We start from the raw sequence: 15605 nt of genomic DNA, 5'->3' as shown, positions 1-15605 counted from the left end.
GTCCGCAGTGATGCAGTAGTAGTCAAATAGAAACCGAGAAAAATAGGTACTGACAGATCCAAAGCAGTGAAAGCCGAAGTTGAAAAGCTGAAAGCAGCTAATTTTTTCAGGGAAATCAATTTCCCCACCTGGATTTCTAACATTGTCCTAATACTTAAGAAGAATGGGTCATGGAGAATCTATATTGACTTTACAGATCTGAACCGCGTGTGTCCAAAAGACTGTTACCTTCTGCTATGGATTAACATGAATAGTTATCCTTCACAGATGGGTTGTCTGGCTACAGCCAGATCTCATTGCATGAGGAAGACCACAAGCATGCTAGTTTCACAATCGAGGATGGCCTGTACTATTATCAGGTCATGCCATTCGAACTGAAAAATACGGGAGCCACGTACCAGCGTTTGGTAAACAAAATGTTCGAGGGATTGATAGGCGACATTGTAGTGGTGTATGTAGACGATCTCTTGATCAAAATCCTAAGACGTGGAGATCACCTCTCCCACCTGAAACGTGTATTTTACATTCTCCGAGAGTATCACATGAAACTTAACTCAGCGAAATGTACTTTCACTGTCTCATCAGGGAAATTTTAGGGTATCTGGTTACTAAGCAAGGAATCGAGGCAAACCCAGATCAGATCCAGGCACTATTAGAAATGCTTTCACCTAAAAACATGAAAGAGGTTCAAAAAGTCACAGGTAGGTTAGCAGCTCTGAACAGGTTCATCTCCAAGAGTTCAGATAAGTGCAAACCTCTGTTTCAATTACTGCGAAAAAAATACTTCATTTGCGTGGACAGAAAATGGCCAAAAAGCATTCGATCAACTCAAAACATACCTAGGGGCACCACCGATCCTTTCCAAACCAGTTGAGGGAGAAGTTCTGGGTCTTTACCTCTCTTCATCTGACTACGGTATCAGTTTTCTACTGATACGTGTGGACGAAAAGAAGGTTAAAAAACATATCTATTTCTTCCGTCGAACGCTCTTACCGGCAAAAACAAGGTACCCTAAACTCGAAAGAGTCACTTTAGCCCTTGCTTTTAAGGCAGAGAAATTACGACCATACTTCCAGTCCCACACTATCAGAGTAATCACAAAATACCAATTACAATCAATTCTAGAAAGACCGAACAGGTCAAGAAGGTTAGCTAAATGGTCCGTGCAACTGTCAGAGTATGATATAATCTATGTCCCACGAATCTCAAAGAGGAACTAGCAGAATTCTTGGGAGATTTCCCAATGACATACACTGGGTACGACTCAAGAATCCCCAGTTCAGATGATAGCATCCTGCCTGAATCTCCAAATACGCATCCAAACCCTTAGGAGCCACGCTCCGAATGGCAACTGTTTATGGATGGATCTTCAAATGATAGAGGCACAGGAGTTGGAGCTGTGTTAGTTACTCTTGACAACATGTAACTGGAGAAATCCATCCGGTTAGGTTGTAATGCCTCTAACAATAAAGCAGAGTATGAAGCGATACTTGTTGGCCTCACAATAGATCTCAACCTGGGCTTAACACACCTCACAATTTTTAGTGAATCACAACTGGTTGTGTTTCAAGTTGATAGAGGTTACAAGGACAGAGATGAACGAATGGCTAAATACCTGGAACTGGTAAGGGGTCTTTAGAGCAAGTTCAAGAATGTTCAGTTTTATCAGCTGCCTCAATCAGAAAATCGACACGCAGATGCTTTGGCATATTTTTTCTCAATGTTGCGTAACAGCGGGTCTCGCTCCATCCCTATAGAGATCCAGGACAAACCTAGCATCCAGGCACCCACTATTACAATAGTTTGTGTTATTCCATCAACCACACCAAACTGGATGGATTCATACAAGTCTTACCTCAAGGATGGGACACTCCCAGAGGATAAGAACACAGCAAGGCATCTACTTGCAAAGGTACCAAGATTCACCCTCATTGGAGATGATCTTTACAAGAAGTCCTTCCTGGGACCTCACCTCCAATGTCTCTCCCCAGACCTTGCTGAACAGGTAATGCGAAAGGTTCATGAAGGAATTTGTGGCAACCACGCTGGGGGTAGAACACTCGCTTTGAAGATCCTAAGGCAAGGATACTTTTGGCCTTACATGCAAAAGGATGCATAAGTTTTTGCCTGCAAATGTGAAAAGTGTTAGCGACATGCTCTGCTTATCTATGCTCCCGCAACAGAGTTTCACCCATTAGCAAGCACATAGTTATTTGCACAATGGGAACTGACATTGTAGGACCCTTGCCACTTGCCCCCGGCAATCTCAGATTCTTACTGGTTGTGATGGATTACTTCACCAAGTGGATAGAGGTAGTTCCTCTTGTCTTTATTCGAGAACAAGACGTCAGAGTGTTCATTTGGAACAACATTGTCTGTAGGTTTGGCATACCCAAGGTCATCATCTTAGATAATGGGTAACAGTTTGCTAGCGGATTAGTAGTTGAACTCTGTGAAGAACACATCACCCAAGGTATCCACAAGGCAATGGTCAGGCTGAGGCCTTCAATAAGGTTATTTTTTATAACATGAAGTACAAACTAGATGACGCAAAGGGTTTATGGGTCGAGGAACTACCTAAGGTCCTATGGGTATACCGAACTACACACAGACGATCGACTGGTGAGTCTCCATTTTCACTGACCTACGAAACTGAAGCTATCATACCTCCCGAACAGGTAGCTCCCACTCAGAAGTCGGATGTCGTGCACACACTAGACAATGAGGAATTGATATGCAAAGAAATGGATCTCCTGGATGAAAAGCGGGAAGGCGCCGCCTTGTGCTTGGCTGCCAACTAGTAGATTCTGAAAAAATCATACGACAAGATATTCTGAATTTGAGCTTTCAAATCTGGCGATCTCGTTCTGCGTGAGATCCCAGAGCACAACGGCAAGCTTGGGCACAACTGGGAGGGACGAAACAACATCGACAAGGTCGGCCAAACTGGTTTTTACTACATACGTACTATTAAAGGGGACGTTCTTGTCAAACCATGAAACAAAGAGCACCTCCGCAAATACTATCAGTAAATTGTTATTTCATGCTTCTTTATACATTGTTTATTCTCTCCAGTTATCAATAAAGCTCCTCACCTTGCAGTCGAATTTATTCCTTGTGTCAGCTCTTTATTTATTATCCACATGAATGGACTAAGCCTTTCGGGAATTAACTTCTCACTATCTGTTCAAGAATATTATATGCCAATTTGCTTTGGAACCGGGGATTGAGTTTGGGAAAGCTGAACTGTATGCCAGTTCCTTTCTCATCCCTGATCATCCACCTGAGAAATGTACCTAGTAGTCTCAATAGCCTCCTTAAACTTAACTTGTTTGGCTGCATTGAAGGAGTCTTCAAAAACATCAAGTACTCTTAAGGCAAAATGAATAGCATTATCAGAAGACCTTCTCTTCACCTCTTTCACCACCTTGGAATAAAACTCAGAGGTCTCTTCCAAGAGATCATCAACATTCTTTACAGAATGAAGGCGCTTCTCTCGGAGATCCCTCCCATAACCAGTCATAACCTCATTAACATGAGTAATGGCCTAGCCAAGTGTCCTCATCCCGGCATTCCTACGGTTAAGCTCGCCCTGGACTTGGTCACATTTTGCTTGCAGTGTGGTAAATTAGGAGCGCATCTCCAAGAACTTCACTTTCCAAGCGGCAGCTTCAGCAGCTCCTTTTTGGGCTTTATCTAGAGAGTTTTGGAGGTGGGAGATCGTATCTATCATGTTCCTGAAACCAGCATCAAATTTCTTCTCTTTTGACAAAAGCTGGTCAACCTGGGTCTACAACTTCTCAGCAGCTTCTTTTGGCCCAGTTCAGCTCAGCAGTAGCCATGTCATCAATGGTTATATTGGCTGAGGCCGCAAAGATTGGTTCTCTTATGGCCAAAAAGTTATTCACTAACTGAAAAGGAATATAGAACGTGTAAGCAACATAATGAGATAAACAGGACATTATTCTTTCCTAGGCTAGATAAACAGTAGATCCATGTTTCTTTGACCAAACACCCAACGATACAGAACGAATCCATGTTTCTTTGCTATGGCAGAGTACATGACATTTCTATAGAACAAGGGCGCTGCTTGACCAAGAGCAAGATTGAAGTGGATCAGACATTCTCTCAACAGTGGGTGGAGGGGAAAGGTGAGTCTAGCCCTAAGTTGACCGATTGTGATGAGCGCTACTTCCTTGTAGGCCAACTCATCAGACAATCTCCCCCACTCAAGACCAATATCAGCAGGGATGTGAAATTTCTCTCAGATCAGTTCCAGGGAAGAGAGATCCCCTAAGTTTATAAGTGACCAATTGGGATTCATGATCAGAAAAGAGAGAAAGTTTGAAGTTTTAGTTAAACCCTAACGGGAGATCAAAGGGTTTAGTATGCAGGGAAAAGATAGCAAAAGAGATAATAGGGGATCTCTCACCAGATCCTTTATATACAAATAAGATGGACGGTTATGATTATTCCTAGCATTGCGTCTTTTCAGGATGGAACTACCATCATTACCTTTTTCGGGAAACGGCGTGTCTGTTCGAGCCGTCTTTTCATAAGCCTTAATTAGTTGAGCCCTTAAGCACTTCCGACAATTGTTTAAGAAAAAGATTCTTGTGCCAAAAACAGTGTCGCTCCAAGCGCCCACGTGCTAGATGGCACAAGAGGGGAATCTGTAGGGGGATTTCCCGTCACTAACTAAATGACACGTGGGAGGGAAATGACCCAGGACTATAGATGTCCAGAATGAGACGAGAGCCATCAGATCATTTTTGTGAATAAGTAATCTCGTGTTTATCACGAGGGTTTAGTAAGCATGTGCCAGACACGTGACTAACCGCCTCTAAGCATAACAGTTCTCCAAGTCGTTAGGAACTGATATGGACAATTCCTGAACAGAAAGCAACTGAAGAGGGCGGCTCCTGATGATAAGGAAGAAATCAAATTGACATATCTTTGAGAGTTACCTTTTAGGCATAATCTTCCTATGTGCGATGGGTTATTATGACCTAAAAGGAAACGTATCCCTAACAAGATATGGTCCAGATTCAGACTTCCATGTATGGAGGATTCCTAATAGGAAGGCAGAGTCCAAAGATGGAAAGGAACTCACAAGCGGTAAGGTTAACCCTAACCTTATGACTCCCAAGGCTCTTCTTTTATAAGTGATAGGAATTCGCTCTTAGGAACTATGCAAAATAGGGTTTGATTCTTCTAAATAAACAAGGAGATACGTAGACAACTGCCAGGTGGTTTAACCCTGAACACTAAATCATCTCATCCCTTCTCTATCAAGAAAAAGATTCTGAATCACAAGGCATAAAGGAGGATCAGGGGATACTCAAAAAATCCCTTACACCTGGCAATGTCATATTCCTACTAGTCGCGATAGACTACTTCACCAAGTGGATAGAAGCAGTTTCCCTCGTCTTTATTTGAGAGCAGGACCTCAGAAAGTTCATTTGGAACAACATTGTATGCAGGTTTGGCATACCCAAGGTCATAGTCTCAGATAATGGGCAGCAGTTCGCTGGAGGATTGGTAGCCGAGCTCTATGAAGAGTTATACATCACCCATCTTTTTCCACCCCAAGGTATCTGCAAGGCAATGGCCAAGCTAATGCCTCAAATAGGGTTTTCCTAGATAACCAGAAGCGCAAGCTAGATGATGCAAAGGGGTTGTGGGTCGAAGAATTACCTAAGGTCTTGTGGGCGTACCGAACTACACCCAGGCGATCCACTGGTGAGTCTCCATTTTCACTGACTTACGGAACTGAGGCTGTCATACCTCCCAAACTAGTAGCTCCCACCCAGAAGTCGGACGTGGTGCACACACTAGACAATGAGGAGTTGTTATGCAAAGAAATGGATCTCCTAGATGAAAAGTGGAAAGGAGTCGCATTGCGTTTGGCTGCTAACCAGCAGACTCTGAAAAGATCATACGATAAGAAAGTTCGAGTTCGGGTGTTCAAATCTGGAGACCTAGTCTTTCGTGAGATCCCAAAGCATAACGGCAAGCTTGGCCCCAACTGGGAAGGACCCTACATCGTCGATAAGGTTGGGTGAACTAGTTTTTACTATTTATGCTCTATGACGGAGAAGTTTTTGTCAAACCATGGAACGCATAACACCTCCTCAAGTATTATCAGTAAATTGTGATTTCATGATTTATTATGATTAGTTATTTCCTTCCAGTTATCAATAAAATTCCTCTCCTTGCAATCGATTCTTTTCCTTGCATAGTTCTTTATTTTAAATCCACAATGGACTTAACCTTTGGGCAATTCAACAATCATTATATATTCAAGTACATTGTATGCCAATTTGACTTGGAACCAGAGATACTATATTTAGGGACGCCAAACTGTATGCCAGTTCTATTTCGTTCCTAAGAAGCCTGAACTATACATCGGTTCTTTAAGGCTTTATAATCTCACCACTGAGATCATCCTCAATAGGTTAAGCCTTTAGGGAATATGACCACACTATATGTTCAGTAAACTGTATGCCAGTTTGACTTGGAACTAGAGATAGTGTTCTTAGGAACCTGAACTGTATGCCAATTCCTTACGTTAAGTTCCCATGACATCACTACCGAGGTTGCTGGGAAGATTTGGGTTGGATCCAGATCCTAACACACAGTCACTAGCCTAGAATTATGTCAGCATGATTGCACTGAGGAAGACTCCCTCACTGTGGTTCTAACGATAACCTATTTATTTTCTAAATAAATAGGACTTATCGTTATTGAATACAGTGTCGTGCTTAAGGCACCAAGTTACTTTCGCATAAGACATTCAGCTCACCTGGGATGTTGTTTCTCTACTAAGATTGTCCTCTGTTACGGTTAAATATGAGTGGTTCCCATGATATCCTGATTAGATTCTGGTTATACCTCTGTTTAACCTGTTTAGCCTATTAAGGCCACCTATTGTTGTTCCAAATGAACTTTGGGGGCATCAAGGGTAGAATATGCATAGTAGTTTATGTCATGATATGTTATAGAATGTTTTAATTGCATGCATAAGTTAGACGAGCTGTAGAGCTTAGTTCATGACATGATATGATGTATAACACAGAGTGTTTTAAATGCATGCGTAAATTAGAAGAGCTGCCAAGCTCAATAAGTAAATAGTATATGAGCAACATAGCTCAATATTACAGACCCATTGAAATATTGTTTCAAAATAAACATTTTCTAATCATGAACTGAATAGCTAAGTCTTTACTTAGCTTGTTGAGTAGGGGTAGAATCAAATTTTGGTTCAATATAACTACTTGCAACTGCGCCAATATCGAGATCTCCTGGGCCACTCACATCAACTGACTGTGCAGTTGGATTGATTGGGATTGTTGAGGGCTGAACAGAACATTCACCTGAAATGGGCACAAGCAAAAAAGAAAGCTATACGGCAGGCATGTCATCGTCAGTGTCCTCGTCAAAAGATAAGGTAGCATTGGGCATGAGCTCATTCTAAATTGTTGAGATACTAGTAGATAGGGTCAGGCAATAGGATGAAAGGGTTAGTCACTTGCCACTGATCATCCACCTGAGAAATGTATCCAGTAGCCTCAACAACCTCATCAAACTTAACCTATTTGGCCGCATTAAAAGAGTCTTCAAAAACATCAAGAACTCTAAAGGCAAAGCAAACAGCATTGTCAGCAGACCTCCTCTTCACCTCTTTCACCACTTGGGAGTAAAACTCAGAGGTCTCTTCCAAAAGATCATCAGCCTTCTTTACAGAACGTAGACACTTCGCTATGAGATCCCTCTTATAACTTGCCATAGTTTCATTAGCCTGGGTAATGGCCTAACCAAGTGTCCTCATCTCGGCATTCCTACGGTCAAGCTCGCCTTAGACCTGGTCATTCTTTGCTTGAAGCATGATGAATTGGGAGCGCAGCTCCAAGAACTTCACTTTCCAAGAGGCAACATCAGCAGCTTCTTTTTGGGCCTTATCCAGATAGTTTCGGAGGTTGGCAACCATCTCTCTCATGTTCTTGAAACCAGCATCTGACTTCTTCTCTTTAGCCAAAAGATAGTCAACCTGTGTCTGCAGTTCCTCAGCAGCTTCTTTCGCCCAATTCAGCTCACCAGTAGCCATGGCATCAGCGGCTATACTGGCTTAGTTCGCAATGATTGGCTCTTTCATGGCTAAGAAGTTATTCACTAACTAAAGATGAATATAGAGTGCATAAGCAACACAATGAGATAAGCAGAACATTGTACAGAGAAAGAAGTCCTACCTTGGCAAGATAAATGGTAGATCTGTGGAATGACAGATCCGGACTACCAGCCATACTGGCCTCAGATTTATCAATAGGAAGTCGCGCAGCTTCCAGAACTCCAAGTGCGATGTCAACATCGTTAACTAAGTATTTATTAGTAACAGGAAGCTCATCAGGCCGGCCCCAACACCTCATCTCCACGACCATCTCCTTTTCAGGAGAATTAGGGGATTGCGGTGAGAAGGGCATATCATCTCTCCTCCTCCTCCTATGTCCATCCCCAGATCGAGGAGGACAGAGAGCAGTAGTTACAACGGTTCAACGACACCTTTCCCCTTCCGGTCATCAGGGAGGGAAGGATTAATAGTCAATGGTGCATGGTCACCAGCCTGGTCAAAACCTATGGGAGGGTCTGGAACTGGTAAGGGTGCAGCTACTTTCTCAAAAAACTTACCATAACTGGGAATAGTCACAGGAACCTTGAAAGATGTTTCTTCATCCACAAATAGAGGGCGAAATTTAGTTCTCTTACTTGAAGGAGCAGCACCAAAAGGAAGAGCATAATCAGTTCTCTTCAACTTTGAACGGTTAGACTCGTGTACTTCCCTTTTAAAATTACTAGCAGCCAGAAGTTCGTGAGGCAGTTCAGGGCCCCTCCCGCCAGTGATCACACAATCATCACCGACATCAGGCTCCTGAACTGTACCTGATATGGCAACATCAATAGAAGTCATGATACAACCCTTCTCTTTGTGGCTACCTTTCCTTCTAGTACTGAGAGAAGATTCATCCTAAACTGGAAGAGGAAGAAGACCAGCATCTTGATCCACAGGAGGAGGGAGTATTGTGCGCCAGGAGTTCACAATATTAATCCCGAAAGGAGAAAAGCCGAGGGCAAGTGCCAGCAGTTTCTCGGTAGACATGTTAAAGTACTCAAGGAGACGAGTGGGATCAGGAACTACCACCCAGGGCATTCTCTGATCCTTGGAGATCTTGTTGATGAAATCCACAGTTGCCATTAGTTAGTTCCAAGGGGAAGAGTCATCTAAGGAGTAATAACAAAAGAGCTCAGTCGAAAGCACGCACTTATGGATGATTTGTGAAATTCATGAGAAAATATACTTACTGGTCGGGGCATGAGTATGTTTTATGGGGACAGGAATCCCCACTAGCTCGCCATCAACATCTTGAGGACGAACATCCCACTCATCGCCTAACACCCGAATGTGGTGATCTACCCAACCGTCGTCACTATGTTTCCCCTCAAAGAAGATGATCAGAGAATTCTTGTCTCTGGTCATAAGGTAATAGTAAGATTGGTCCCGAATGCGGTAGACCTCATAAAAATACCCAAACACCTAACGGTTCAAAATGAATCCATGTTTCTTTGCCAATATGGCATAGTACATGACAGTTTTGTAGAACATGGGTGTTGCTTGACCAAGAGCAAGATTGATGTGAATCAGACACTCTCTCAATACTGGGTGGAGAGGAAGAGTGAGACCAGCCCTAAGTTGACCGATTGTAATGAGGGCAACCTCCTTGTAGGCCAACTCATCAAATAATCTCCCCCACTCAAGCCCGATGTTAGCAGGGATGTGAAATTTCTCTCTGATCAGTTCCAAGGAAGAGAGATCCCTGAAGTTTATAAGTGATCAATTTAGGTTCGTCATGATCAGAAAAGAGAAAAAGTTTGAATTTTTGGTTTAAACTAACCCTAGCGGGAGAACAAAAGGTTCAGTATACAGAGAGGGCTAGCTGAAGAGATAATGAAATCTCTCTCCCCAAACCCTTTATATACTTATCGTTGCGTCTTCTCGAGATGGAACTGCTATCATTACCTTTTTTTCAGGAAACGACATGTCTACTTGAGCCGTCTTTTCAGAGCCTTAATTAGGTAAGTCCATAAGCAATTCCAACAACTGTTCATGAGAAAGATTCTCGCGCCAAAAGTTGTGTCGCTTCAAGCTCCCACGTGCTAGATAGCACGAGAGGGGGGCATCTATAAGGGGGATTTCCCGTCAATAACTAAATGACACGTGGGCAGGAAATGACCTAGAGCTATAAATACCCAGAATGAGACGAGGACTATCGGATTAGTTCTTGGAATAAGTAATCTCGTGTTTATTACAAGTGTTTCATAAACATGTGCTAGTCACGCGACAAACCGCCTCTAAACATAACAGTTCTCCAAGTCGTTAGGAACTGATATAGATAGTTCCTGAACATAAAGAAACTGAAGAGGGCGGCCCTTGATGATAGATAAGGAAGGAATCAGAATGACATATCTTTAAGAGTTACCTTTTGAGCCTAATCTTTCCATATTCGATAGGATATTATGACCTAAAAGGAAACTTACCTCTGATAAGATATGGTCCAGATTCAGACTTCCAAATAGAGAGGATTCCTAATAGGAAGGCAGAGTCCAAAGATGGAAGGGAACTCGCTAGCGGTGATGTTAACCCTAACCCTAGGACTCCCGATTCCCCTCCTATATAAGCAATAGAAATTCGCTCTTAGGAACTACGTGAATAGGGTTTAATTCTTCTAAACAGACAAGAAGATATGTAGGCAGCCGCATAGCAGTTCAACCCTGATAATTAAATCTTCTCATCCCTTCTCCATCATCATCTCAAAAAGTTCATCATCACAAGGCACAGAGAAGGATCGGAGAATGCTCAGAAAATTCCCTACAGATGCCATTTCATTCTCTAGGAGACTGTTAAAGTGGCCATCTCAATACACATGAACGCAGTCTGATAATTCGTAATTTAATATTAAATGACTATTTATCAAAGTCTTTGAAATTCTTGGAGTAGTATTAGGTTTTACATATCTTCTTGAAGAGTCTATGTGTTGACGAGAGAGGAGTATTTTGTATCTCGTAGGAATATTTATCTGTGTTCAATTGCTCAATTTGTCCAAACAACAGTTTCTAGTTGCCGTCTGCTTGGTTGTTTGGACTATTGTGCTTGGTTGTTTGGACTATTGTGCGGCCTATGTGCAGACATGATTCCAGCATCTTCATGGACTATTTGGAACCAAGCTTTGTGCAATATTTCTATGAACTCTAGTAGCTTTAATTCCATGTTATCGAGATTCACTCCTCGAACATGCAACATGTCAGCTCACAAACGGGCAAAATGGGCAAGGGCGAGGGAATCATTATTTGTACTAGATGTAATAACTTTTTGAACCAGTTTGTGAATTATTCACGGGTCTCAACTATCAAAAAAGAGGGAAAAGGGAGAGTTAACCTCCTCATCTCTAGTAACATGCAGGTATCTTAAACGCTAACTAAGAGCAGCTGGTCAATTCTTACCGAGTCTCTGATTCACAAGAGATTAGGAATTTATTTTGCTGAAGATGAAAATTTATCTCTAGGTTTATTGGCAGGAGATGACTAGATAAGGCATTTCCTTAAAAATGTTCAGTATTGTCTATGTTAGTAAGGTTATTCTGACATACAAGTTAAGTAAATTCAATGGAAAAAGATTTTGTCCACAATTTTAAGGCTCAGACTTCCGCAATGTTCATAACAGAACTACTTGCAGTTAACTGCCGAAATAAAACGGAAAAACCTAAAACAGAAACACCAAAATCACCAAATTCTGATTTCTGGAATTTATTTCTCTCAACTGCATAGTTATCGCAAAAATAGCTCCAACCACAGCGACGATTACTCCAGATATTATAGTTGTTGACTTGAGTTTCTGTTGCACCTTTCCTTTCCTGGTGTTGCTTCTCTTTCTAGGTGTTGCTTGTACAATTTCCATCTGGGGTCTGATGTCCCAAGGTAGTTGATCTGTACCAAATGCCGTGATAGCATCTGCAGGTAGACCTAACAGCTAAGTACGAATAGTTTTACCCCAATGCCTTACATTATATGAAGAAGTGAATCTTGACTTGGTTTCCCTAAACACAAAACGCAAGATGCTCAACCATTTCTAAGATCCTTGAAACGATTACTCACCTGAAAAGTAAGAGGAACTTCGACAGCCATCTTGCAATATGTTCGAATAGAAATATAGCAGCCTCTTTATAGTGGCTAAACACAAGGGAACCGCCATTCTTCCTCTTCTTATCTATTTTTACACACTAACTCCAGATTACAGTGGGAGAATCCTTCAAACACTACTGAATTATCATGATACATCATGCAATGAATAAATTTCTCAAAGAACACGTGAAGCACCAAAGAACCTACAACTATGAGAGTTAATTCCCAATATGCACCGACTTCGAGACACTCTAGACCAGCACTGCGCCCACATACATACCATAATACCATGTTCCCTCCACCCTCCTAAAACCTAATTATTCTCCAAAAGTCAATGCAACTAAAAATCTCTGAATTTCAAGAACCAACATAAACTGTTGACAACTCCCACTGGGATCTGGGAGGAGATCTTCTGTCCAACAACTCTATACCCCTTGTCAGGGATGGACATTTTGGTTGTAAGACTTTTCAACCTTTTACATCTGTAAAGATGTCTAAATAAAGGACCACTTGTTTTTCTATCAAATAATCTTCTGCTAGAAGATAGGAAACCTATGAAGGAATACTAGTAAATTAAGAGTGTACAAATGCAATAAGTCTGAAACCCCATCAAACAGGCAAACAGTAATAGATGCACTTCTACTAAAAATCAGAACTAGCTTGATTACCCTTTTGATACTGTCGGTTGAGTACCCGAGTCAACTAAACTGAGGATTTGCACTTCCTTTCATCCAATGGATGTTTTCCGTTAGAGACTTAGAGCTTATATTTCCTTTCACTTCATAATGTGAACCTATACACTCGTAAATAATTTGACACTATCAATAACCACAGCCAAACTCCCAGTAAACGCACAATTCAATCAAATAATACTCATCACTCGTTACATGCACATTCATAAAAACCAGTTAGGGATGCCCTTTGTTATTAAACTAACTACACATTATATGAATGGACTCATCAATGAATCTATGTCCTTGTCTAAGCAAATTCAGTATCGTTTTTTAAACAAAGTTTGTAATTTCCATAATGTTCAGTTACTACTCAGTCATATAGCTTGTAACAACACCCAACACGCAAGTCAGACTCAAAACTAGTGCAATTAACATTACTAATTGAAAACCAAACTAATACCAGCTCAAAATCAAACAAGAGCAAGAAAGTAATAAAAACAAAATGAAACATGGATAAACAAAACCCTTAAAATTCAATTCCATCAAGGTTCAAACCATTTCTACAGGTAAAAAATGAATTCAAAAAACAACACGAAACTGGGGCGGGTTGGAACCGGAAGCGGGTAAAATCTCCCAACGACACGGTTCGAGTTCTTCGGAAACGGGGCAGTATCCAGCAAGAGTAACCTTATCAGCAGAAACTTTAGCCGACCCGAATTCAAAAACTGTTACGTCAGCGGGTCGACGAGGAACTTCCATGGCTCCATTTAGACCGGAAAGTTGGGGCTTTTGGGTGGAGTTTTGAGGTGTTGAGTCGGTGGTTTGTTTGCCTGTCAACCAAGAGAGAATGCCCATGTTATGTTATCTCCTTCTTGTTAGGGCTTTCAGAAAGTGTCGACTGCTAAATAATTTGGGATAAAGATACCAACATGCTATTTTGCACTGCCAAGTAGGCTCCAAATAAGGCTGTTGTCCATACTGAAGATGCAACGTGCTATTTTGTGCGGAGCTATGCCAACTTAGGCCAGGCAAGTAGACAACTACACAATTAGTCAATTAACTAGCCATTTGGCCCGGCCTATAGCTGGACTTGCTACATAGATAGCTAATGACTCAAAACCCTAAAGTCCACTTGAATAAATAATATATGTATACTTTGTTTGAAGGGTTTATATTTTTCTAATTTTTTTTGAAGAGTTTTGACAAAAGGTTTTATTTCTACTTTTGGGTTATTATTGTCCAAGATAACAATTCTTATCATTCTCACCTATATAAATTATATCAAAATATAACGCAACAATCAAAGAATATAACACGTACTTAAAATATACCATATGTTTAAGCGATAACCGAATTATATTTCATCTCCTTCAATTAAAGTTGCAACTTCATTGCCAGTTGGCTAGTTGTATTGTCTTCCATCACTCTGCCAAGAATTAATAAGTCTTAGGCGGACATCAATCATTTCATCTTCTTTAAATCTGTCTTTTGCCATCCTAAAAGATTGTACAACTTTACTGTGTTGATCAAACATTTTGATCAATCCATCAACAATTACAGGATCAGCAACTTCATTATCTTCTTCATTGAATATTTGCATCCTATTCTTCAGTTCATTTTGAGTATCGTATACATATAACTGGCCAAATTGAGGAGGCTTATTTTCAAATGGAAGAAGAGACCAGATTTTATGATGATTTTGCCCACTTATTCTGAAAACGAAAGGACCTCCTCCATTATTGATAGTCTTATCTATCTTGCCTCCTGTAGAAGTAAATTGAAACATGGAGTTGTATGTCCGTATATATCTTCTAAATTTAGTAGATCTTGTTCCTCCTTTCAAGTCCAAGAGTTATTAAGAAACTCAGGGGCATCCTCAAATAGTGGAAGTTGAACTTTTCCTTGTCCACAACATAGAGAGAACGTTGGAACAGATGATCTTTCTTTGTTGTTTCTTTCTTCTTCCCAAAGAATTGCTCCACAGTACATACACTCTTCAGTTGGCGGTCCAAAGTCATAAACGCCTAAAATATAAAAATTATTAGTGAACTTGGCAAACATTATGAATAAAATATTATAACTGAAGAAAAAAACACATACCATCAATGTTAGTATATTTGCTTTCACTGATATTTGAGATTTGAGATATTTAAGTCATTATGCGACGCATAGCATCTATAAGATTCAAAGTACTTGTTTGGTCTGCGTAATAAAAATTATCAAATTTCGTAAACTTTAATTTTGAAATGACTATAGAATACAATTTTACCTTTGGTTAAATGATTGATCTGTTGCTCATTTAATTCCTGTGTGTGTATCGATTCCTCCATAACAGAATTTGTCTCTGTATTTTCTTCCTCTGTAATAAATGCATAAAGGAAAGTATAAGTATCAGTTTCCTACATCTACAGAATATCTTAAAATCAAATGAGAATAAAAAACAGTATATTTTGATTTGGAAAGTTACATACTAATGCGACTTTGATATTCCATTAGCTGTGGATGTCTTCTTCTATGTTCTTTTAGCACTTCTTCTCTATGGCTGTTGTTTGTACTTGCAGACATCATAATTCTTCTATAACGCTTAAGGTTAGACCCTTCAATATATTCCCATAAGGTTAGACCCTTCAATATTTTATTTTGTTAGAATATTTATCATGTGTGTATAATAAAAATGAAAATTCGTACCATTATTGTTTT

The 15605-nt window shown here is 40.6% G+C and overlaps 1 protein-coding gene and 1 long non-coding RNA gene across 2 annotated transcripts; both read right to left on the bottom strand.

The window, feature by feature from the left end:
* Positions 1–11693: 11693 nt before the first annotated feature.
* On the bottom strand, positions 11694–12874 carry LOC147504458 (uncharacterized). Its single transcript, XR_015220406.1, has 2 exons — positions 12205–12874; positions 11694–12060 (listed from the first exon to the last, which is right to left on the bottom strand). It is a non-coding gene; the product is annotated as an uncharacterized LOC147504458 (long non-coding RNA).
* Positions 12875–13415: 541 nt separating this feature from the next.
* On the bottom strand, positions 13416–13829 carry LOC147504457 (allyl alcohol dehydrogenase-like protein). Its single transcript, XM_086604062.1, has one exon. The coding sequence runs from the start codon at positions 13758–13760 to the stop codon at positions 13485–13487; it is 276 nt and encodes a 91-aa protein (XP_086460188.1). The 5' UTR covers positions 13761–13829; the 3' UTR covers positions 13416–13484.
* Between the last annotated feature and the right edge of the window lie 1776 nt (positions 13830–15605).

The sequence above is a fragment of the Coptis chinensis genome, chromosome 4 (assembly GCF_015680905.1).
Source record: "Coptis chinensis isolate HL-2020 chromosome 4, ASM1568090v1, whole genome shotgun sequence".
NCBI classification, from domain to species: Eukaryota; Viridiplantae; Streptophyta; class Magnoliopsida; order Ranunculales; family Ranunculaceae; genus Coptis; species Coptis chinensis.
This window is presented reverse-complemented; position numbering and strand designations above follow the sequence as displayed.